At 42.5% G+C, this 25774-nt stretch overlaps 1 protein-coding gene across 1 annotated transcript in view; it reads right to left on the reverse strand.

Annotated features, from left to right (window-relative positions):
- Positions 1-25774, reverse strand: part of CUBN (cubilin) — a 269145-nt gene that overhangs the window by 188932 nt on the left and 54439 nt on the right. Inside the window, exons 23-27 of the mRNA XM_059059248.2 lie at positions 17481-17673; positions 15825-15985; positions 14985-15166; positions 14043-14199; positions 10741-10928 (exon numbers count right to left, since the gene is read on the reverse strand). Coding sequence (XP_058915231.1) covers positions 10741-10928; positions 14043-14199; positions 14985-15166; positions 15825-15985; positions 17481-17673 — 881 coding nt within the window. The remainder of the gene's footprint in view (positions 1-10740; positions 10929-14042; positions 14200-14984; positions 15167-15824; positions 15986-17480; positions 17674-25774) is intronic.

Genomic DNA, 25774 nt, shown 5'->3' on the forward strand with positions numbered 1-25774 from the left:
CTCCCATTTTACAGATGGGGAAAGTGGGCCACTTAGAAGCTAAAGAACTTGCTCAGCGTTTCCTGGCTAGTTAGCGGCGAAGTCCGGGCTTAAGCCCAGGCTGCCCGGCTCCAGAGTCTACGCTGCACCAAACTAGACAGGCGCCGAGACTGCTGAGCAAGGTTTCATGCTCTGTTACGGAGACTGAGTGCCTGCGAGACATCCTCTCGTGAGCGGGCAAGGTGAGTTGCTCAATCGTCGTTTATTATCTGCATCCAGGACAGTCTGCGGAGAGAAGAGAGCCGGCCTGAGCAGTTCAAAGTCCAGGGAACCCCCCAAGAGCAACAGAAAGATCAGCGTCCGGAGCCGCTTCCAACTGTGCTTTACCTTTCAACCAGAAAGTTGGGAGACGGAGGTCATTGTTTGTGAGACCTGCACAGAATCAGCTGTGTCTGCACGAGGCCAGCAGAGATGCAAAGACGGACACCTGTGGACACTTTGCTTTATTCGAGAGGATGCAAAGTCTTTAAAAGGATAAAAGAAGTCCAAGTCCTCCCAAGAGCTGAGTGGTGGAGGGAGGACACTTGGAAGAGAAAGAGAACAGACTCTGAACTTTTGGAGCCAAACAGACCCAGGCTGTGCCTGGGAGAGGAAGTCAGACCTCAGGAGGGAGGAAGGGCCACTCATAACCGACGAGTCACGAGGAAGGGAGACGACTTGTCCAAGAGATGGAGAAACAACGTCCTGAAAGGTAGGAGGAAGAATCTGCATGGCCAAGAGGGGGTTGTCCTCTCTGTGGGACGAGCACAGGGGAGGAATAATAAACATTCCTGCAGTTCTCATACTTGCCAGCTGTGCAGATCGCTCTATTTGATCTTATAACAGCTTCGTGAGTAGTTGTAAGTATTTTTGCCATTTAATACATGAGGAAGCCGAGGAAGCCAGAGGTTAAATTCTGTGCCCAAGGTCACAGCTAGTGAGAAAGAGCAAAGCTTTGACCCCGAGTGGACTTCAGAGCCTGCTGGTTAGAGCGACCTGGGTCCATCACCTCCTGGTAGTGTGATCTTAGAGTGAGTATTGTTGCTTACCTGAGGCCCAGTTCTCCTGTCTGTAAATGACCACAAAACTACCCAATTGCTAAGTGAGCCTGAAGATAAGCAATAATTATCTATCAAGGTGTCTATAAGAGTGGCTGGCACACAGTAGACATTGATTACTGTAATTCTTTTTTTTTTTTTTTTTTTTTGCGGTATGCGGGCCTCTCACTGCCGTGGCCTCTCCCGTTGCGGAGCACAGGCTCCGGACGCGCAGGCCCAGCGGCCATGGCTCACGGGCCCAGTCGCTCCGCGGCATGTGGGATCCTCCCGGACCAGGGCACGAACCCGTGTCTCCTGCATCGGCAGGCAGACTCTCAACCACTGCGCCACCAGGGAAGCCCTACTGTAATTCTTTCTAAAATTTTTTTTTATTGGAGTATAGTTGATTTAAAATGTGTTACGATTACTGTAATTCTCAAAAGAGACGTCTGAGATGTGAAGGAGAATTTTCTCATCTCTCATGAACTTGACCATTTTGCTTCTTTGTGTGAGAACGGGAAATAATGATAAAATCATAAGAATGGGAAAAAAAAGTCTTGGAAAACACCTCTAGAATAATGTTTCCCTAAGAATGTTCTGTGGATTACAAATGTCCAATAGGTGTTAGAATTCTGGGCAAGGATGGGACCCATCTGGAATGTTGCCTTTCGTGTCCCCCTGAGCGTCTCCGCCCTGGGGGGGCCCCTCTGCCTCTCCTGGTCGGCGCTCTGCACGCGACTCTGTTCGGCTGCACCCTGATGCCCACCCCATCCAGCGTTCGTCCAGTTCGGTCGACTCTACCCGCCAGGCGCTCTCGAGTCCTCTGTCACTGACACATTCTCCCCGCACGGCCGTGTGAAGGAATGGCCGTCTCGCACCTGAACTGCAGCAGCCCTCTTTCTGGATCTCCAAAGTCCCTCGTACCCCTCCCACTTACTCTCGAAGCCAGAGGGTGGCAAAGTGCCAGCCCAGCATATGCTGTCTCTGCTCACACACTTGAAAGATCGCTTGCTGCCCCAAGCGGTCACTGGAACTCTGCATCTGCGCACAGGGCTCGAGCCGGCAGGCCCCTGCCCAGCTGGGAGCCTCAGCCTTGGCCTTGGCCTCAGACGCGCTGTGTCCTTTCGGTTCTGACAGATGTTCTCCTCGACCCGACTCGAGCCGAGCTCCTCTGAGCCTTCCACTCAACTAAGCCTCAGCCTTGGCCTATTAAAGAATGCAGAGTCTCAGCGCAAATGATCTCATCCACTTATATTCTCCCCAAATTAAAGGACCCAGACAAACACCAACGTAGTTTCTAACAGCTCAAGGTCACATCCCCAGGATGACCCCAGCCCCCCTCAAAGTACCTGCCTGAGAAAGCTCAAGGCCGCCTAAAGGATTTACTGTGTGTCCCCGCCAGCACCGGAGGATAGGCCCCTGACCACCCTTTCCTGGAGCACATACTAATAAGGGCTTAACGTCGTGAATCCTTCTCCTGTCCTTGTGAGATGGATTATATATGTATCTCCTACAACTCAGAGTGTCTTTCTCAAGGATCTAAACTCCATTCCTTTGAAATGAAACCATCAGGAAGGACAGGCCCCTTGCCTCCCAGTCTCTGTGAGAGGATTGAATCCTTACCTCCATCACTGCCAGATACAGACACAGAGGCCTATCCACACTCATCGTGAGCAACGCTCGCTAGTTTTTCACATCCCTGACTCTGCCCGAGGCCCCGCTGGCCCCCTCCCAGCTCCCTGATTCTCCCTTTAAAACACCCGGTCATCTCTGTACAAACTGAAGTTCAGCTCAGTTCATGCTGGACCTGCTTCCCTACTGCAGGAGCATGACGCTGATTAAAATATGTTCCTTCCACTTTAACTAGTGTCTGGTTTTGTTCACCTTTGACAGTTCCTCAAACACAACTTCCCTTAGTGAAACCCATGGCTCCCTGACGCCCTGCTCAGTTACCCTTCCCCAGGGCGCCTCCCCTGGCCCTCGGGTGGGCCGGGTCCTCCTGCTTTGTGTCTCTGGGGCTCCCAATAATATTCCCCGATAGCACTTCGCCCAGCTTGTGACTAACGTTGCATTGTGTGATAAATTAAGACCTGTCTCCTCCATGCAAACAAGAAAACCTGATGCTAGAACGGTTTTATTTCCACAGCCTATGTGTCTAAATTATCCTTGAATGACTGAATGAGTGGCTAAATGAATGAATGATGCATATGTAGGATGGTAACAGCCTGAGGAAGTACCACAGCGAAAACAGAACAAAACAACTGACCCTGTTACACTGTGTTTGATTCAGTATTTCCCAAATTTATTAGAATGTAGGTCTCTTTGTTTGTAAAACATCTGCCAACACGTGTGGCACAGAGAGCTAAGTGGTTTCCCCAGACCAACTTCCCCTCTGTCTGGCTTCCTGAGTCACTACGGGCAAAGCAAAGGAATACCTGCGTTGGTCTCTAACGTGACTGAGAAATAAACTTGTATTGTACTAAGCATCTAAGAATTTCCAAGTTCTCCATAAAACAGCTGGCATTCCTGAACTAATTACCACAGCTCGTGGGTCTGACGTTGCACGGTTGCAGTTGTGGAAAATGCTGCTCAGGCTGCAGACTTAGACAACATGGATACAGGACTGGAGGCTGAGGGACACAAGTAATGTTTTCATCCACTTATTTCATTAGCAGCAGCTTATTCTGCCACTGAAAGGAGGACATGGAAGTGCAATAAGCAATGGTATGAACATCTGGTGAACAGGATGACATCAGAAAGAGGAGTTGGCAAGACATGAAGTGAATCTTATAAAGACTAGAGGGAAATGCATGTGACAGAAGTCACTGACATAACTGAGGGGACTTGAAACGGACATAAGTGGAAAGGGGAAGGCATCAGAAAGATATGAAAGGATGTCATGCAAGATGAGCGTGGCAAAGAGGCCAAATAAAGAAAGTGGAGGAGAAAGTTTAGAATCAGAATTCACACGCTGTAAAGTGAATCTGACATTTTTATGTGACGAGATACACGTGACAGTATCACCAGGCCTTGGTGAGTCAAAGCATGCAATTCAGCTGTAGCAATGGAAAAGTAAGACCTACTGAAAAAGGAACATGTAATAGCACTAGAAGGCATATGTTAAGAAGATACCTATTAAAATACTTACAGCTTCCCAGGAGAGAGCTTTGAAGTGAGGATAAAATGCGCTGTCGCGATGGAAGTGAACGACAGTCAGTGGCCTCAGCTCCTGGACTAAGGCTTAGGTGGGGTTTGCTCTGTTGGGATTCCCGGGGATTTTGACTGAGTGGGTCTGGGGTGGGGTCTGCGAATACATTTTTCTTACAAGATCCCCAGATGATTCTCGAAGGCAGCCAGATTTAGCCGCCGGTGATGGGGGCTTTATCCTCCACCATCAGCTTCTCCCTCAGCAGAAACTTTTTTTTTTTTGCAGAGGAAGCATATATCAACACTAGTGGAGCAAAAAGACACACAGGAATGGCAACGGGCAGATGTCACACCTCTCAGGTGTCTTGCTCTTTAAAAAAAGCATAGCATTTGCTGAATTCTTTACATGCTATCCTCTGTCAGAAAGTAAAGTGTGAAGAGAAGTGCTCTCGTGGACTAATCCTGACCAGCAGAGAAGTGGTTGTTACTGCAGAAGCGACCAAAACGTTAGGAGAGAGTGATCAGTTTCCCTAGAGCCTGTGACAATGGGACACACCAGTCATGAGCCTGAGGTTTGAGAGAGTGAGACTTTGCAAGGAGAGATGAGCCCAGAGACCAAAAACAATTTAAAAATTAAAAATTAGGGACTTCCCTGGTGGCGCAGTGGTTGAGAATCTGCCTCCCAATGCAATCCCTGGACCGGGAAGATCCCACATGCTGCAGAACAACTGAGCCCATGTGCCACAACTACTGAGCCTGTGTTCTAGAGCCAGTGAGCCACAACTACTGAGCCCGTGTGCCACAACTAATGAAGCCTGTGCGCTCTAGGGCCCATGTGTCGCAACTACTGAACCCGCGTGCTGCAGCTACTGAAGCCTGCATGCCTAGAGCCCGTGCTCCGCAACAAGAGAAGCCACCACAGTGAGAAGCCCGCGCACCGCGATGAAGAGTAGCCCCCGCTCGCCACAACTAGAGAAAGTCCACATGCATCAATGCAGACCCAACACAGCCAAAATCTTTTTTAACATTTTTAAAAAGAACAAAGAAAAACAATAGATAAAGGAAAGGAAGTTCAAGAAAAATGACAAATTCTTAAAAAATTAAACTCTGTCCACAAAGTCAGGAATAATTTGGGGAGCAGTAAAAGGGAAAACTTCAGAAGCACTCAATCTAAGAAAAAAACCCATGGGGCTACCAGGACCCTTCTGACCATTTTGTGAGCACACATACAAATTAGCTAAACTTTGGGATATGGTGCAATTAGAAACAAATGCCTATTCTTTAAAGCTATGACTGGGGCAAAAGAAAGATGAAAATGTGAGTTGGACCGGTGCTTACAGAAGATAGTGTAATGTGGTGAAGACGAAGTAGAAAGATTCCTTGTACGATTTTGAAACTGGAAGAAGAAACACTGAAATCCAATTCAGAATATAAGACCGTCAATTCCTTTAAATGAATTTTTGCAGGTTTAAGTGCATTACATCCTATTGAACTGAGAGGTGTGGGCATTGCAGAGCTAATTTTGTAATCTTGCTCACTTCATGGGTAATTCAAAGCGACACTTTCGGGGAACTCCCCGGCGGTCCGGTGGTTAGGACTCCGCACTCTCACTGCCGAGGGCCCGGGTTCAATCCCTAGTTGGAGAACTAAGATCCCACAAGCCGCAGGGCCCGGCCAAAAGAAAGAAAAAAGAACAAAACAAGGCTTTAGCGAGCCGGCAGAATCCTCATCCCTACTGGAAGGTTCTGCCTCTTCCCATAGACGTGAAGGGTGAGCAATGCAGGCCAGAGGGCTGGACCTCACTGCTCCTGGCCAGAGCTGGTCATGCCGCCGAGAGGGGCCCTCACCCACGGGCAGGCTAGATCCGTGCCTTGTTGTCAAACTGAAAAAGATGAGCCACCCATCCTTGTAATTTGTCAAGGGAAAGTCTAGTTGGTTGTGAGCCCTTGAGGCCCATGGTCACGTAGTGTCATGGCTGGGGTAGCCTTATTTAAGCTAAAACGGTGAGGTTGCAGAAACTCAGAGGAAGCTTTGGGGACGAAAGATAGAAACGGACTTACGTACGCAGGGAGAAGCAACAAAGCCAGAAGAAAGGAGAAAGAAAGGAGGTGCTACTGAGCCCCCCCGGTTCCCGCCCTCTCCCGGCTTTTCAGTTGATGCCGTGTGTCATGAGGATTCGCCCTTTCTTAGAGGAACAGCCCTTTCCCAGACACTAAGCTTTCCTCCATGGGTTAGCTTGAGTGTGTACCTGCAACCAAGAGTAGAAGGCAGAAGAGGAGGACGGCCAGAGGTCTGAAGGGAACATGTTTCAACTTCCAAAACGTGGGAAAGATTTATTCTGGAATCTCACGGATGAGTAAGATTGATGGTAATTTCGGGAAACATTCTAAATTGGACACTGACCGTAAGTTGTCAGTATGTAGCAAAGATGTGGCAAATGACCACTGCTTCCCTACGAAAACGTCATGCTAAATGACATGAATTCCTCTTGGTGACAGTGTCACTAGAGTGGTCAACCTGAGGGTTCCATGGAAACTCCCTCTTGTCACCTCTGAGAGTGACAATTACGGAAGAGAACACGCGTGGAGTATGTGTGGTGTCACGGCTCAGAGCGTCAGTCCAGAGCCACAGAGCCTGGTGGAAGGCCTGGCTTTGCTACTATAACCTTTGTGACTACAGACCACCTGGCTCTGTCTCAATTTCCTCACCTGTCAAATGTGAAAATGATATTTCCTACATCACACGGTTGCTGCGAGAATTACCTAGCAAATAGTGTGTTCAGTAAATACCAGCTATGACTATTACCAAGTTGTTTGAATAGTGCTACCCCAAAAATGTTCAGTAACAGATGCATTTTAATCCAAGAAACCTATCATTTTAGAGTATTTGAAACGGGTAGCATCTTTTTGATATTTTTATCAATTATTTTTGGAGAAGGCATAGGCCAATGGCCAATGAGTTTATGTGCAAATGAATAATGCTCTAAAGACCAGAGAATCAGGATTTAGAGGAATCATGATGAGACGGAATTCTAAGGCAAAATAGTGAAATATAACTTAATAGAAAGACTATCCTCTGTTTGGCTATGAAGCCATTGCCATTCGTGTAGAAGTGACCTGGAGATTACAGGTGTTTAATACCATCCGACATTCCGACTTGGCTATAACAACAGACCTACGGCACCAGAGCACAAGAGCCGGATAATATGGTCCAGCGCCAGCTTAGTCGCGGCCTTGGACCCAATCCAGTGCCACGTGTTAAGAGACACTGACATACAAGAGGACACGAAGAGGAGGGTATCCCATGAGAGCTGGTCTTTCTGGACTTCTCGGGAGCATCTCTCCTTGTCACCTGGTGTCACAGTCTCTCCCGGCAGCTTCCACATGACACAACAACCTCGTGGTTTTCCTCCTCCCTCTTCTCCCCACCCACATGCTCCCAGTTGACCTAACACTGGCTCTGGATTTCCTGAACCTCTCTGGGCTGATTTCTCCCAGATCCGTCACTTTTGTTTGTATAGTCAATGCCTATGAAAAATCTCTTCTTCCACCTGGAGCCTCAGACTCAAAATAAAAATGAAAAAGTGAAATCACGTTATAAAATACCAAAAAAAAAATCCTTAAGGGTGACTTTCCGGAATTGCATGGGCAAAATACGGTCTTTTACTCCTTTAAGCAAGTGACCTTTCCTCCCAGGGAGTATTTTATTTCCAAATCTGAATCATTTCATTTTGCCCGGAGGACAAAGTAATAAAGGATGGATTCGCTTCCCAGAGGGATCTTTTCCAACCCACACGTCTCGGCAAGGCTGGGCACAGTGTCCAACCAGCACCGAATCAAGTCCTTTGATGGTTTCAATTCTGTTAATTCAAAATAACTCAATTCTGGCTGCAGTAACAGCTACTCACTTTGGTCTTGGCTAAGTCACTTGAAGAAACCCTTGAACTAGAAGTTATTGAAATAATGGAAACTAGATTTTGTGTTTGTGGCTTTTCTCTCCTTAAGGGGCTATCTGTGCTTTTAAAATTTCCATCGTAAACCAGCCATTGTAGCGATTGCTCTGGTCTTGCCCCTTGGCTTACAGAAATGGAAAACCTCTCCTCTCTCTGGCAACAGTGTCACCCTTTGGAAGGCTCTGCTGAACTTCTGGTTCTCATTCTGTGGTTTCGCTACTTTCACCATCAGTGTTGCATAAGATACACACCATCTGTGGACCGCCTCTGATTAGTGGCTCGGCCCTTGTTGGAACAAGTATTTTTCATTAGACAGTTTTCGAGGGCTTCCAAAAATTATCTGATGGGCCTTTTTGTTACCATTCCGCCATCAAGTAAGTCCGAAGAGCTGGAGTCCGGTCCCTGGAAAGGTTTCAGCTCGGTTCCTCCCCACTCTTTCTGCCAAAGCCTCCTTGAAAACCCAGTTCAAAATCTTCCTCCCCTCCCTGCTCTCTCCACTGTGCTTTATCAAATAAGGCACCCGGCGGATTGTTAAATATGCAACACTCTTCACGCCCACGAATTGTATTTTGGGTTGTGCTTGAAGTGGCTGAATTGCAGTGACTGTGTATCGATTATAAAAAAAAGGCCAGTTTGGAATTCAGTTCTTTCTCATTAATTAAGAGCTCTCCTTAAGCTGATGCTAAAATATGACTGTGATATTCAGTGTAACCTGAACTTACTGAACCCCTATAAGATCCCAACTCCGTAATCAGTGCCTGGGTTACAAAGTTAATCGGAGACGGCTCACACCCTCAGGAAGCTCAAGGGCCAGTAGGGCATGTGGACACGGACACAGAAGTACAAACATGATATGACAGACTGCTGGGTTTGTGGTATGAACACGTGGCTTTGAAAGCACCCTGTGCCTTTTTTTTTCCCTAAAGAATGAACAGCGTCTCACCATGTGAAGAAAAGAAAAAGGTGATCACTCCAGGTAAAGGAATGAGACAAACATGCCATTGTTAAGCCTGTGTAGACCACCTGAGCACTAGATCAAGGAAAGGAGACTTTAAAACCACTGTCAGTTTCATGCTTGTTTTACATTTGTTTTACGTTGTCTCATATTTTCTTTGAATACTAGTAAACATAACTTTCTGATGGGTAAACACTATGCTTGCTATTTCCATGATACTGGGCTTTTCTAAATATAAAGCAAGATTTTTTTTTTTGACCCAAAAAGAGTATCCTTCAAAAACAAGGGAATCCATACACCCGGCACCTCACAAAATCTCTCAAAGTATGGGAAGCTTTCTCTTCTTTGTTTGGAACAAAAGTACAATTTGGAAAAAAATATGTCAAACTCAAATGACCTCGATCAATGCTAGTTTGTTTTAAAGAATTGGTTAAAAAAAAAAAAAAAAAAAAGAGGGTTGAGAAACTTTTACAAAGATGATGTTTTTTTCCCTGGGAATACGTCCTCAAAGTTACATGTGCTGAACGTTGGAAGCCTTTGCAAGCAAGACTTCCAAAAATCACTGACCATCTTAAAGAGAAAGACACTAAACAATTGTGCTGTGGATAGACGGGATGAGGGGAAATGTCCTAACGCCATCAGAGTGGGTACTGGTCTCTTCAGAGAAGATTTCTAGTGAAAACATCATACGTGGATTCAGAAGTATTAGATACCAGCAATGTAGAGGGAGATAAAAGATGATGTGTTAGAGGGACTCAAAAAGTGATCTTATTAATGATGAAAACTGGATGGCAAAATATATGTAAATAATATATGTAAATAGCCCGAGTAAAACTGTTTCATGAAGTGTGAAAGTGGAAAAGGATATGCTAAACTAATATAATAGTTTATAAAATATATAATTTTATATATGAATATAACTGCATTTGTAAAGTAAGTAGCTGCCTACCTTTTCAATCTATATCTCTACAAAGTTGCATAAGTAAGTTAGCAAAAAAGCTTTGGTAAATAAAATATTTTATCATAAAAGCAGCAGATTACCTCATATTTTGGGTTACCTAATTCTCAAGCAACTTTTATCACATAGCATTGTATATGGAAAGTTCAATAAATGTTATTGGTGGTCATTATTGTAACAAATAGAAACTTCCATTTTACAAAAAGAAAAATTAACGGAAATGAACTTAAGTTTAAAAATAAAAAACAAGAATCAAAATCATGATTCCCAGTATCAGGTAAATTTAGGTGTTAAATAAAGCCATGATACCTAAATACTTTCTGAGTTCTTGTTTACAGAGAACAAACATAAAAACAACCAACAAAAACCAGAAGCTATTCTTCTACTTCTGCATTATTTAAGTAATATGAGATTACTCAGTCCAGAAGTTACACTGAAACCTAAAAACATAGTTTTTTGTGAATATAATTTAGTAGATTAAATATCCTTACTATCAAGATGATGCAGTGAAAGAGACATGAAACATACCTGTTCAAATACCACGGGTAGTTGGCGTGCTATAGACATGTAGGGCAGCGTGGGAGATTCGGTTCTGTAAAGCATGATGACTTTTATCTTGGCTTGCTGACTTGAGCTGAAAATGCAGTGATTTATTTAGCTTCAGAACACATACCTCTAAGTAGTCAATGGAGCAGTTTGTGTGGTGTTCCAATTCAAAGGCTAAAAACGTATAATTCACAGTGTTTCCAGTTGTTGCTTGGATGGTCCAGTTGCAATGCAGATTGACGGAATAGGGATGTGGATAATGTATACTCTCTAAGATGCCATAGGTCCGATTCACAATCACCACGTTCTCACATGCTGGAAAAAATAATAATGATTGTTAAGAACCACAGTCATATATATCATAATTGCTCCAAGATGTGTGTGAGATTTTCCTTTAGGAAAACAGCTAGGTTAAAAAGAAACCTATGGGGCTACCCTGGTGGTGCAGTGGTTAAGAATGCGCCTGCCAATGCAGGGGACACGGGTTCGAGCCCTGGCCCGGGAAGATCCCACATGCTGTGGAGCAACTAAGCCCGTGCGCCACAACTACTGAGCCTGCGCTCTAGAGCCTGCGAGCCACAACTACTGAGCCCTCACGCCTAGAGCCCGTGCTCCGCCATGAGAGAAGCCACTGCAGTGAGAAGCCCGTGCACCGCAACAAAGAGTAGCCCCCGCTCACCGCAACTAGAGAAAGTCTGCGCGCAGCAACAAAGACCTGACGCAGCCAAAAATGAAAATAAAAAATAAATAAATTTATTAAAAAAAGAAACCTATATGTATGCGAGTGTGTGTATATATACAGACACATGCACACATACATGCATATATACATATGTAGTTGGTGCAGCATCTTTATAGGGAAAACGGTTTCCATTTAGAACAAATGTGAAATAATACTTAAGTGAATTCATAAACCTTAAAGTGTCATGAAAATTGCCTGTGTTAAAATAGGCATCAAATTCCTGTGAATTGGTGCAGAGCAGAAAAGCTTAGCACGCCTCAGACATCAGTCTAATTTGTTTGTTTAGAAAAGTGTATTAAACATTCCATGCTTCTGTTTTTCTAACTTTAGCATTTGGAAGGGACAGAAATCTTGGCCTTTAAATTCAACAGTTTAAAAACACAAAGTCCTATGTGAGGGCTAAAAATGAATAACAACATGGCTTTGTTGAACATTCAAAAGTCAGCAGGAAATTCATAATAAAGACTCTGTTATTCCTGCAGTCGGTCATCGGGAAGAGTATCAAATGAACAGAAGCAAATGTAAAGGATTTGAAGAAGAAATAAAAACATTAAACTCTGAAAAAAGTCTTCAAGCCAGCGGTGGCATTTCCTTCAGCTGAATTTTCAACAAAACCACGCTAGGGACTTCTCGGTACGGGCTAGTCCTGGGAGGCAGCGCCAAATTCCGCCAAACTTAATGGCTTGAATAAGGCCTGTGCAGGCCTCTTCTCGAGCCTTTTTCGTATTGTATGATGTGCCATAAAAGAGAATTGGAGGCCTTCCCTGGTGGCGCAGTGGTTGCGAGTCCGCCTGCCGATGCGGGGGACGCGGGTTCGAGCCCCGGTCCGGGAGGATCCCACGTGCCGCGGAGCGGCTGGGCCCGTGAGCCGTGGCTGCTGCGCCTGCGCGTCCGGAGCCTGTGCTCCGCAACGGGAGAGGCCACAACAGTGAGAGGCCCGCGTACCGCAAAAAAAAAAAAAAAAAAAAAAAAGAGAGAGAGAATGGGAAAATAAATACTACATCGAAAACATTGTCTCTAAAAAATGTGGTTCATAGATGCATTTCTACTACACTGCTTCTCCACTGATGGCTGGGACACCATTTGTAAGCTTTGGTATGGACAAGCCCACATTTGTGGGTCTTCAAAATCTTCCTTTGCTGGAGCAAGGGAATAAAACTCCTTCTTCTTAAAAATATTTCGGGCACATTTTTGCCCACCAAGGGTTTCTAAAGAAGAATTTTGTTGTTTTGGATGCCTGCGAGAAGTTACATCCATTAGGCAGGTAGGTACCATGGGCCTCAATGACTACACAACAGAGCAGGGGAAAATATATTCCATTAAACCCTACGGGTTGTCTCCCAGTGCTCAGACATTATACTATCTGCAAACCTCCAATTTCAAATGGCAGATTGCACAGAAAATCTCACCGGTTAGCTCCCATGCTACCGTTAAGGACCTATGTCCATGTGCACTACGTTACTCCTTCAGTGTTCTGACACTATTAGCGAAAAACAAAATATCACAGGAATACAAAGAAAAGAAAAGGACCTTTAATAATCAACGTGACTATAATCAGGAAACAAATTATCACAGCAATAATAATATTAGAGAATGATTATATGCTCAACCAAACAGATACATCCCTTGATAAAACTGGGGAGAGATTTTCATATACTAATGATGAATTTCTGAAGAACAAAGCCATATATCATTAAAACTCAATATTCAAGACTACCTAGAATGCAGCCTAACTCCCAGAAGTAAGTGAATGTGAGCCTTCAAATTTACACATTTCAAGGTTAAATATTAATACTATTTCAACTAATCCAAAGGGTATAATCTGTGTATTCAGATTATGATCTCGTAATTTCCATTCCATTTTTAGGTAATTGTGCCAAAAATACTGATAAATTTAGCTTTGGTGGGGCAACGAACTCTACTTTTTAAAACACAAAGTGTTTATTAAATAACATAAATTTAAGGAAAACTTATTTTCTTGAATTTTCATTTTGAAACTAAATTTAGGAAGTATTTAATTCTAGTGCTAGAAGGGAGATTTCCTGATCAACTAATGTAATCTTTTTTTATGAGGAAGTCATGTAACCCCGGAGAAAACAAGCGAACTTCCGAGGGATTTGGAGGCCAGGACAAGCACCTATAGGACCCTTGACTCTTTGTTCAATACGCCTTTAGTTCCACCATCTTGCCTCAAGGGAAAGCAAATTTTAAAACGGCATCTCTACAATGACCAGATTTTTCCACAGCAAAGAATGTGCCTACTTCACATATGATTCATAAGCATAGTCTCCCTTAATAAAATGTAAGTACCTTTTGAGATAGAAGACAAAAGCAATGGCGTTCGATACACTTCGGTACAATGTCTAATTAGAAGATCGTAATGTTTCATCCACATGAAAGCCCGTTAGCTGCTAACCTGTTACACTGACCTTTAGCTGGGCTGCAACTGTCTCAGCAAATTCCCCTTCCAAGCTCCTATAGCTTAACTTACCTCACGCTTTAGCTGCACGACATTAAACTCAAGGCGTAAGCGTCTCTCCCTCAAATAGAGTTAAATTTTTTTCCATAAGGAGGTACGATTTCTTTCAGTTGCTCAAACCAATGGGTTACACTGATTTCAATTTGCTTCATTCATCCAGAGGTTGAAGACCCACTAAAGGCACCAAGCAACCGGCACACACACTTACTCTGGTGGTACTTAAGCAGGAAGCCACGTCCTTGCTGACCTTCATCTGTCCTCAGTGTTAAAGACATGCTGTCTCCACTAGAACGGATGACAGGCGGTTTCTCATTCCCACAAAGCTGAGTTAGCAGATGAGAGCTGGTACTTGGCCCATCATATACCTTTAAGAAGACGTTTTAGATGTCAGATGTTTATGGCTATCAACACTATCTAAAGGACACTGTCTTTCTTAAGAAGTGGGGAAGAAATACAAAATGATATGACAAAAGAAGAGTCCTGAATCAAATTATCTTTTAAAATGATATTTAAATGTCTATAAACTTGAGCCGTGAACTCAAAACCCAGGTTGAAATGTAAAGATTGAAAATGAAGGATGATTACATGTTTTGGAGACCATAGCTATTATCAGCAGTCTTCCTTGCTTTTTTAGTTCATGGTTTATAATTTATTGCACTTTAATACATTTTTTTATTTAGATGGTTTTTCAATGGACGAGGGTGACTTGCTGGTACTGCAAAAAGTCCTGTTTCAATGACTTCGATTATCTTCTCTAATTCACCCTCTAATACATCCTCTAGATTGTTAGTTTTCAGTGTATATATAGAAATTATGTAATAATTTCTATAAAATTATGTAATAATAATAATGTAATAATCATGATAAATCTCACAACCCCTTTCAGGAGATTTTAACCGTATCTTAACAGTGCATAGTCAATATACTGATATTTTAAGTACTTGTATCAAGACATTCATTAATATATGCTGTACTTAGAAGGCTAGTTTCATCAAATTTTCTTTTAATTTTTTACTCTGTTTAAATTTTTAATATGGATCTTTTGTTTACATGTCCCCCTTTCCCGAATCTCAAAAATAAAAAATGATGCGTTAAGGTGTGTCGGGCAAGATGGAAGCAGTGAAGGCTCCAGGTGAAACTTTATACGTACGGCCAGATAATCTGAAGTGCAGTTTGGATGATACTCCAAATGGAAGTCTTCAAATTCCAGCTCAAACGGACTGCCGTGGCTAGACTTCAACCACCAGTGGCACTGGGAACCGTGGTGGTATGGCATCGGGTAGTTGGGAGATGTGAACATGCCGGTGGGAGTGGAGAGATTGCCTCCACAACCTACGGGAGCGAGACACAGGATGACACACATCCTTTTCTTTCTGGTAAAACTGCATCTTCCTGGCTCTATCACACTGGTGCTACGGTCACTCCCCTTTAAACCAAGTTGCAAAACAAAATCGCACCACCGAAGAGTAGCTAGCCGATGACCCTAATTCACATCAATGTCCTTTCCTTTTCCTAAGCAAGATGAACAGCTTGGTGAACTACACCAGGGAACTAGAACATTTTCCCTTACGTTGTCCTTCAAAACTAAAAACACAAACAAAACGGCTACTGTTAATTCAGAAATATTCACAAGGTTGAAGTTTATTATAAATAGTACTGACAAAATACAGCTGGAAAAAAAATAGATAAGAGCACAGCAATCCAACAATCAAGATGCCAGTTTGGGCTTCCCTGGTGGCGCAGTGGTTGAGAATCCGCCTGACGATGCAGGGGACGCGGGTTCGTGCCCCGGTCCGGGAAGATCCCACGTGCCGCAGAGCGGCTGGGCCCGTGAGCCGTGGCCGCTGCGCCTGCGCGTCCGGAGCCTGTGCCCCGCGACGGGAGAGGCCACAACAGTGAGAGGCCCGCGTACCACAAAAAAAAAAAAAAAAAAAAAAAAGATGCCAGTTAGACTGGACTCTCCAATAAAAGACAAGTCTTGGCCATTTACCTGTTAATGACCCATCCCAGTAAGCTGAGAATCCAGGTGCTGAGCCAAAGAAGTCACTCTTAAATTTTAACCATAGTTTGTTACTGTGGGAGATGATTCTTGGAGGTGGATTTGAGCCACAGTATCGCCCCAGGGATGGTGAAGTTTCATAGCCTCCATTCCTGTGACAAAATACAGATGTGATCATTTGTTAGGGTATTGATAATATTACGATATAAACATTTAACGTTAATTGAACTTTGAGATCAAAACCAGATCAGTTTGTCAGTCAACCTCTCTCTCAAATATTCTAAAAACAATTTCGTTTTCAATTTTTCACTTCATTAAATAATTATGAATAATAACATAGAATAACCATCATGTATGGTTGGCAGGACATTTTATATAACCAGCTGAAAATGGAGAAAAAGTGTTTAATCTTCTCCCTCTCAAATAAAGTATTTGGCAAATGGGTTAGAGAACAAAGGATAAAGAAACCGTAATTATTAACAGTAGAAACAAATGTTGCTAAATTTTAAGAGAAAACTTAAATGTTTTTCTTCTCATTTGAAAATTTTCAAAATTTAATATATTTGACATAGTTAAGCAAAATTTTGAAAATAAATCTTTCCCCAAGAACTTTTGGGGTCTTAAATCTAGTTTATAATCTATAGCTTTTTCAAGCCTAGAAAAAAAATATTCACTCAACATTCATTAAAGTCCAATGATTGCTGTAAATTACGTTGTTTAGCATTACATGGTATGATAATGCTTTATTGTTTTAGTACCTTACTTTACATCATAGAACAAAATTTACTGTAAAATAGTATAAGTTTCTAGGCTTTTGAAATGCCATATAAAAAATTTAACACAGATGCACACCAAATTGATTAGTCTAATTTAACTCAATGTAATGATTTGGGGAGATATTAATGTATAGCTTAACTCACCTTTACTGCAAATATAACTTTTTAAAACCCATTCTTTCAAAGCACTAAAGAATTAAAGAAAAAAGCCTTGCACTGAAATTCACAAGCCTAGAATTTATTATCTGAACACAAAAAAACTTTGTGAAAACTTTATCTTACCATAATTTTTATGACAAATTAGACTAAATGGACAGTAAACAGGCTAAAATTTAAATTGATTTTACATAAAGTAGGTATTCAGTACCTGAATTGCAAGCATCTAATTTCAGACCAGTAGTATATCTGTTTACTCTGCCCAAATAAAATTCAGAGTTTATTTTTAAACATTCCCAATAAAATAATCACTTCTAATAACCACTGAATCGTATGCAATTTTCTGTTTTCCTACTGTTAAGCCAGGTTCCAAATGACAAACGTTATTATTAATTTATTTATTTTTATTCAAACAGAAAGTCACAAAAATTATAATCATCCTCATCGGTTCACTCAGTCCCATGTAATTAATTTCTTTTTCATCTTGATCTTTTGTTAGCACTTTTATGAGTTCATCAGTTTTCCCTTAGAGTTCTGAAAACGCTTACTCATTCAGTTCAGCAGCATAGAATGAAAGACTTTATATCTTGCAAGAAAGAGCACAAAAGGGAGCTTTACAGAAAAAATTTCTGTATTTTTTCCTTAACCTTTCCAAGCAAGATTATGAGTAAAAATAAATAATGAAAAAAGATTATGATGAAATAAAGGTGCTCACCTGATTTCCACATAATCTGCTACACATGTCCCACCGATGGCCTCCTCCAAGGAGAAGTTTGTGAAGTGCAATGCAATCTGTTGGCTGGTTTTCACCGTGATCCTATAAATGCATTCTAACTTGTTGGGATAATTACTGGGGAAGTTTGGAGAAGTGAAAGTCCCAGATTCACCTGTATAGTCTTCCAAGCATGCTGTGAAAAGAAACAGATCACAAGAGAGGAAATAAAAAATATTATACTCCATTTACCAGACATTCAGTAATATACACTTCATTGATCTTTGCCAAAATACTTGATTTTCAATAGGCCATTCGGGGACGTTCAAAGAATGATTTTCTTTCAAAACAAAGCTTTTGGTCTCAAAGGCAAAAACAATTACTAACAGTAAACCTAAGCTGTGCAGTGGAATTTGTTACATATAATTGCGACTTTTTGGTTCTTGGAAGTGCTATAATTTTTTTAATCCATGCAAATTATCATAAACATTAAAAATTACGCTCAACTGCAGAAATCATGGGGGGGGGGCTACAGCAATAATTCAGTTCTGTTCTTCTTTTTGTGCCCTTCTTTCGAAATGGTTTTCGTCAAAGCATGAATTTATGCAAAATGACAAAGCCGGTACTCAGCCACAGGGGGATAAATAGGAGAGGAGACCCAGGGATCAGAGTGACCTTGGATCAACGCCCAGCTCAAACAATGACAAACTGTACAACCTTAGGCAAGTTGCTTCACCTCTCTGACCCTCATCTCTAAAATGGAGCTGTAACTATCCTTGAGTGTACACCCAAGCGTCAGAGATAATGCAATGAAAGGACTTGGACGTGCTACGTGCTCAGTAAATGGCAGTGATCATCATTATGCTTCGAAATAGAACAGAAAAGTGTAAGAAAAGCAGAGCATAAATGCGAGGAATAAATTAGATCATTCGTATGAAACATTTAGATAGTACCTGGATAAGTTTATGTCCTAAATAACTACTAACTGTTCTACTTTAACAGTTCTAATTTGACCTATTCAGTCCTTCAGACTCTCTAGTCACTAACCAACCCACTCCAAATGCCCTCCAAATCTGAGATATTTTCCAAAGAAAGTCTGGTTTCAATGCATTCTTAATGTATCTTCAATTGCATCCAGTAATAACATAAATCTAGGATCCAGGAGTAGACATAGGTCTTTGACTGACAGGTTTTGGAGGAGAATAAACTATTATACTTTATGATGAATAAAAAAAAGAAAATGAGGATGTTCGGGTGTGCTATTTCCCCCAGTTGCAGCTGTATAATCATACTCAGAAAAGAAAAGAGGAACCACTGGCACTGAGAGCACAGAGATGCCCAGGAAATACTACAGGTTCTCCTACCTATGTACGGCCTTCAGAGTATCTGGCATTCACCATGCATTTGGTTTAAACAGCAGGTAATCAAGTCTTAATTTACTGAAGGAGTTGACAGTGCTATTTAACTTCAGGGATGAATGTTGTATATACTGCTATACTCTTCTACAGTCTACCAAGATATTTCTTCAAGGGTCAAGGAAGAAAAGAAGGAAGGGAGGGGGAGGGAGGGAGGGAGGGAGGGAGGGAGAAAAAAAGGAAGGGAAAAGGCAGAGAAAAAGCAGGGGAAAGCAGGAGAGGGGTGGGAATGTGTGTGAAGAGGTGGTATATTAAGTATTTCAGATCCACTAATGAGTATTACTAAGATAAAAATTTAGGGATCAAATGGACAGTAAGTGAAGGCTGTGGCCCAGTCTCCCCGAGCTGATGAACTTTCAGACTAATTGACCACCCCTGCATTCAAATAGCTTTAGCCAATAAATCACATAGCGAGAGCCAATTCTCTGCTCTCTGTTTCACTTGTTCTTAAAAAGATACTGTTCCTTGCTTTCCCACTCTACCCCCAGAGGGGAGATACAATTGCACTGAGTATTTTCAATGCAACTTGGAAAGAGTCTGCAGGAGAATGGCCTGTATAATCATGTTCCCAAGTAAAGGAAATTTTAATGAAAAATTTTGAGAGGTAATGCTGAGTAATTTCCCTGCACCTTATCCATATGCAAGTGATTACTGTAGTACTTGTAACGGGTAGGTGGTTTTGAATCCCTACTGAAATTCTGATTTACACATCAAGCTTCTTTTCCATTGTTGGCACAAAGGTCCCTGAGGTATTCAAACGATCTTCACGCTGTTCACGTTGTCTAACATGCTGTATTCAACAACCTCCCCTCCTTCCCCAACACACCTAAAACAAACTCTTACCCATCATTCAAAGTCAAATTCAAATATCACTTCCTCTGTGAAACATTTCCTGATCAAGCAGAATTAATTTCCTCGTGCTCAATAAAACTTTATGCAAATTGCAATCTGAACCCCCCCAATATATATTTTATTGTGATTGTGTTTATGTGAGTATATTTCCTCTACTAAGCCTTTCCTCTCATTCACTGAGATACGAATGGGACCTTGTTAACCTTAATTAATTGTCGCCCAGATCACATCTAATAAATATTTGTTAAAATTATATCACGTAATGTGCTGGAAACTAAGAAGTGGGGGACAGGTATCTAACTTCCTCCCATTGTCTCTACGCCATCCCTACTCCTTCCACTTTTCTCACCTCATTTTCCCCTATCCTCTCTCCTGGGTATATTGTGATTCTTTAATATTTTATAATGCTTAACCAAATTTAAGTTATAGGAATCTCTGTTTCCAGCCATGGCAAGTAACTAATACTAGACTAGCCCCTCTCCATAACAACTACAAAACTGGACAAAATATAGGAGGCACTGGACCACAGGCAGTTCAAGACTGCGATCCTTGACAGAAAGAAAATTCATGAGGTCGGAGTCTTGATTTCCTTGGCTTTTTATCTGAGCCAAGAATTTCCTGACCACAGCTGAAGCCAAAGTCGTGACTGACAGTCCTGTTGAGCTGAGGAAGCAGGGATCAGAGGGTAGGGCTTCCAAAGGCACTGGCACTGCTCCAGTGAAGAAGACACATACAGAGAGGGGAACCAGGCACCTGCGGAAAGTTCCCTAGGAATTCCTGCCAGAGCCTGGACTGGGCTTGCATGAGGTGAGGCTTCAAGAGTCATGCCAGAGAGCAGCTCCTGCTAGGCTGGAGCAGGTACACCTGCTACAAATATTAAATGAGAGAATATTTAATGTTAAAATTTGACTGTAGTTTTATGAGTTTCACATATCTAATTTGTATTACGGAGAGGAAAACAATGGTTCTCTAAACTTAACGTACTTGTTTCTTGAAAGGTTAGTAAGTCCTCTTATCTAACACCGAAATCTGCACGATGTTCACGTGTTCTTCCCTTGACAGTGTAAACTGCTGTTTATAGACTAATACTGATGCTGAGAAATATCAGTGGGCTTACGCTTAGAGGCAGTTTACTGAGAATATGCTAGACTTTGGCTTCCTCTTATGCTTTGCAATAAACCACAAATAACTAAAGTTGAATATATTCCCATAAAAGGATATTCATGTGTTGCCATGATGCTTCCTACATCAACACAAGATACAAACATGAAACATGCCTTTTGTTTATAGCTTATGGAGCCAGAGGAAAACTCATACCCAATGGCAGTTTGCCTCTTATTATGGTCTAACAACGTTTACATAGAGATGAAGAAGAAAAGTAGATTTCTTCCATCCACTAAGTTCAACTGAACTAGCAGCGGAAAAACACATCTCTGAAGATCAAAGACAGCTATTAGTAGGCCTCTCACGTCTCTCTTTCTGACCAACTTCAAAAGAAAAAAAAAAGAAAAGAGGAAATACACAAACATCTGCTGTGGACCACTACGAAATGACAAAACCGTATTTTTCTAAAAATCACAAGGTGTGTCTGCCTCTACTAAGCACCTTTAAATAAGTGTTAGTAACGTAGCATTCAGCTCATTACCCAAAGGGAAAATTCAAAACACAGATAATCCTCCGACCCCAAAACCAATGATGGTATCGCCCCATACGATGTGGGTGACGGGAGCAGGATAAACGGACCGTGTAGACAGAAGAACGTATCTCCTAGGGAGACCCCAGATTATGGGTGGCTGCCCCACCGCCTCCCTGCTCTGGCTGGTGAGAGAACTTTTCTGATTTAGCCAAGCTCACTAGGGATCCGCCCATAGGCGCTGCTTTCTGAAATCATTTGCGAAACTTCTTGTGTTTACGTGAATACCTATGACCTCAGATTTTCTAATTAAACCCGGAACCGGAACCGCCATCTGCTTTTATTGGCATATTTGGTTTAACTACCTTCGAAGTGAAGACTTGAGAGAATAGAAAATCACAGGTTCGATTTCTCCGCGAGGAAAGAAGCAGCCTCCGTAGCCCAAACTTAACATCTGCCTACAATTTCCTGCCGGGTGCTGACGGTCATGGCGTTTTCTTTTCCCATAGAGATGACCAATTTTAATGAACATGAATATAAGCGAAATCACTAAAGCAGCGATTGTAAAACTGTATTTGGATATCAGTCATTCTATTTTTAAATCTGGCACAATCATGGCTGTTTACACCTATTACATAATTTTCACAGAAAATGTCTCATTTTAGCTTCCCCAACTATGTGAAACAGCCAGGCATTATAACCTCCACTTCTTAGAGATGAAGGTACAGGTGAAGGATATGAGACTCCTGGAGGTTAAGCTCTGAAAATCACTTAGTTCAGACACGACAAAGATAAAATTCAACCCCAAGTCCTTCCTTTCCAAATCCTGTGGTCTTTATTAATCCCTGGTTTCTCTAAGCATGAAATGTCAATTTAGAAATGAAGGTGAGTAGAAAACTAAGAATATCACAACGTTTTGTTTAGCATTTTTATTCTAACAACTGAGAAATATGATAAATTAGATAAAATAAATCTACTGAGCTGGAAGTGCTGGGAAACCCATATATACAAAAATATGAGAAACTACTGACCAATGAGAAAGTAAACCTTTAAGAGATCAATAGATGTCCCTTAAAAAACCTTAAAAATATCTGAATATCTCAGAGCAGGAAATACAGAATTCAAGTTGGATAGAAAGAATCAGAGAGGCTTGTGACTTGCCCAAAGCTTTCCAAGTTAGCAGCAAGGCTGGGCCTAGAGAGGCTCTGACTTCACCTTCGGCCTTTCTTTCACCAAATAACAGAAAGTACTTTCCCCCACGCAGTTACAGCCCAATCCACCATGACACCTCAGCTGTAATTCTACAGCAGTTGATATGCTAGGACTTGACTTTCAGAGTCTCTGATGAAATGCAAAGTGTCATTAGAACCACTTGAATTGCTTGGTGAAAACCTACCCTAGACCTATGTGAATCAGAATACCTGGGTGGGGTTCTGATACCTGAATCTGTAACAAGAAAACCCTACCTCAAGCTTCCAATGAACACTAGAGTTTGAGAACACTGCCCTGCCCGGACTGAAGTTTTAAAATAGAAACAGACTCTCTCTGTGCATTTCTTCTGAAGAAACCCTCGTTTTCCCTTCTGGTAGTCATTTCTTGACTTCTCACTCTTAGATGCCTCTTCTGGGCTCAGGTCCAAGGTGATGGATGGAAAACAGCACTAAACACCCACGGCCGGGCAGGCGGGAACTCTGAGTCGGGAGCGAGGAGGGTGCAGAAGCCCACGAGGGCCCACTTTTAACCTAATGTTGATGTGGTTCTGATACTTCCTGGACATTTCCCCGAACAATTGTAAAGCTCTCCCCCTAGCAAAAAAGAGCAAAAGCCCACCCGGCCGTTCTGCTGTAGCTCTGAATGGAATGTTCCCAGCCACCCCCACGTGCAGGGCATCGAGAGCTTTTCTAAGAACTAGTCTAGATTTGGTAAAACAAATGAATTCCACGTTTGAACTGGATTGTTTGTGTGTGGCTTCTAAACCAACTTAGCTGTGTATTCTTGGGAGGATAAATTCAATTCTGGACTTCAATTTTCCTATTTGAAAAATGAGGTAATTGGACTAGATAAGGTAATCAGACTAGATTAGCGTTTTGAATGTCCTGGCACACACCATAAAAATACATTTACATCAATCATGCACATACACAGATAATGCAAAGAGGTTTCATGAAGTAACACCAAACCCTTTCATGATAAGCTCTGATATTTTCTAGTCTACTCTTTTCTATTCTATACTTTTCGTAGATGTAGGTAGCAATCTGATAAGATAATATCATGACCCACTGAGGAGTCGTGAATGCTTCAATGTTTGAAAAACACTAGAGTAGATGTTATACAGGTTTTCTTCTAATGTTAAAGTAGAAAAAGTGTGTCAGGTACGTTTCTCTATTCTTTTTTATCCTTTTGAAGTCCCCTCTCGGTAGGATTATATTGACGTATATGCAGTAGATGTTGATAGAAAATAAAATTACAGTTTCAATTAAAGTTAACTAATCAAGTATATTGTCTCTGAATTCAAATATTTTGTACGTTAAATCAGCCAACATTTAAAGCCCGGGTTCCTAAATCAGTTACTAAGCAATTCTTAAGGGTTTCTAGCCAGCAGCATTTTCTCATTCGGTCTTTGTCTCTAGTGCCCCGGGCACATGTGTATGAAGGCAGAGCGAGGGAGTCACAGCAAGGATCAGAAGTCAATCTCTTTCCTCCCACGCGCATATTTAGGGGCTGACATCACAGCCCCAGGGTACAGCTCCAGATGGAAAAGTAACTGATTCAAGTCAGGAAATTTAACCGTTACCAGATGAAGGCAGGAAAAGAGCAGAGAAACTCACACCTGTCGTGCCAAGGGGCTAAAAGCCAACAACCCAGCACCGTCATTAGCGCCTGAAGATAACTTTTGCTAAAGCAGTGAGACAGGATGAGGGCCAGTGATTGGGCGTCCGGTGACGCTTTTCCCTAACGCTGCAGAAAATGTCAGAAATAAGACGGCAACTGAACAGAAAGCGTACCCCACCCCCTCCCTCTCGCCAGGTGGGCGGCTGACTCGGACCCGGGCCGCCCGCCGGGCTGTCACCGGCCCAACCTGCCGATCAGTCTCCTGCGCTGTCCTCCCCTGAGCAGCCCTTCGGGGGCGCCCGCAGCCGCTCACGAGAGCCCGTCCCTCATGCCCTCGTCTATGGGAAGCTGAGCCAGGCTCCTAAATGATGAGAGGAGGGTGCCGTGCACGGCCTCCTGGGTCCAGTGGTTAGATTACCGTCTAGAGTATTTGACTGTGGTAGTCAGACTGATGGAATCATCCAGCAAAAGGCAGGCGCGCAGAGACCAGCCACGCTCAGCCAAGGGGTGGAGAGCAGACACTGCCTTGCCTGTGATTTCAGCCCTGCCTGGACCAGGCACAGCCGAGTAGCGATGACCTCACAGGGAGGCGGCTTGGAGAGACTTCAGGGGTTTTGTGCCACCTCAGGAGGCCCTTCTTTTCCATCACCTGTCTTTTCTTCGTCGGTTTTCTTTTCTGTCCAGCTTGCTTCTTTCCTTGCTCACAACTTACTTTTATCTTACCTGTATCTTATCTTTCTGAATTAAAATTTATCATCCTCCCTGCCAGACTACCTATTGCACTAGATCTTGCTTCACAAGCCAGCGAGGTTTTAGCGAAGCTGTGTGAGTCATCGCAGAGAGACTGCATATTGTTACAAAGATTTCCGTAATATTTTAGGAGGTCCCACCTGTATCGTTTATTATCTGAGTTACAGCTAGTTTATTCATACAGCAAATTAAACTTGTGTTCATAGTTGATTAAAGGCAGAAGACATCCCAAAGATCATCAGATCCAAGCCCTTAATTTTACAGATGAGAAAACTATGGCCCAGAGAGTTCAAGTGACTTGCTCCAAATCCTAATCTACTATTCAGCTGTGGTTTGGGCCAAATATATGAGGCATAAAACCACAAAAGTATGGAAAATTGTGTGCAACTAGAATTTCTTGAGAAGCCGGTTTGGGTCATTGGATGTGAAAAATCTGAACAAAGTCCAGTAAACATGTCAATCACATAACATAACCAACTGTAACTGCTGGCGAGTCGATTTCCCAGGTGCTGGAGCTGGATAATGAACTATCTCGAGAGTGGAGGCCACAGGAGAGAAAGGTGTTATGATTTTCTCACACTCAGGATCCTGGAGAAATCTAAAGCCATGCTTCCAAAACAGAACTTGAACTATTACAGAGAACGGCCTGAAATGAAGCATAGTGGCCAGCTGCTCTGAGAGGAAATAAGTGAGAAACACATTTTTTTTTTTAAGGGAGTATGGGCTTTAAAAGATGAGAGGCTGGGGAGTGCTGGATGCAGGACGGTGTCAAAGGGGGCACATCTGGAACCGGGAAACGCTCTCAGGACTTTCTT

The sequence above is a fragment of the Kogia breviceps genome, chromosome 3 (assembly GCF_026419965.1).
Source record: "Kogia breviceps isolate mKogBre1 chromosome 3, mKogBre1 haplotype 1, whole genome shotgun sequence".
NCBI classification, from domain to species: Eukaryota; Metazoa; Chordata; class Mammalia; order Artiodactyla; family Physeteridae; genus Kogia; species Kogia breviceps.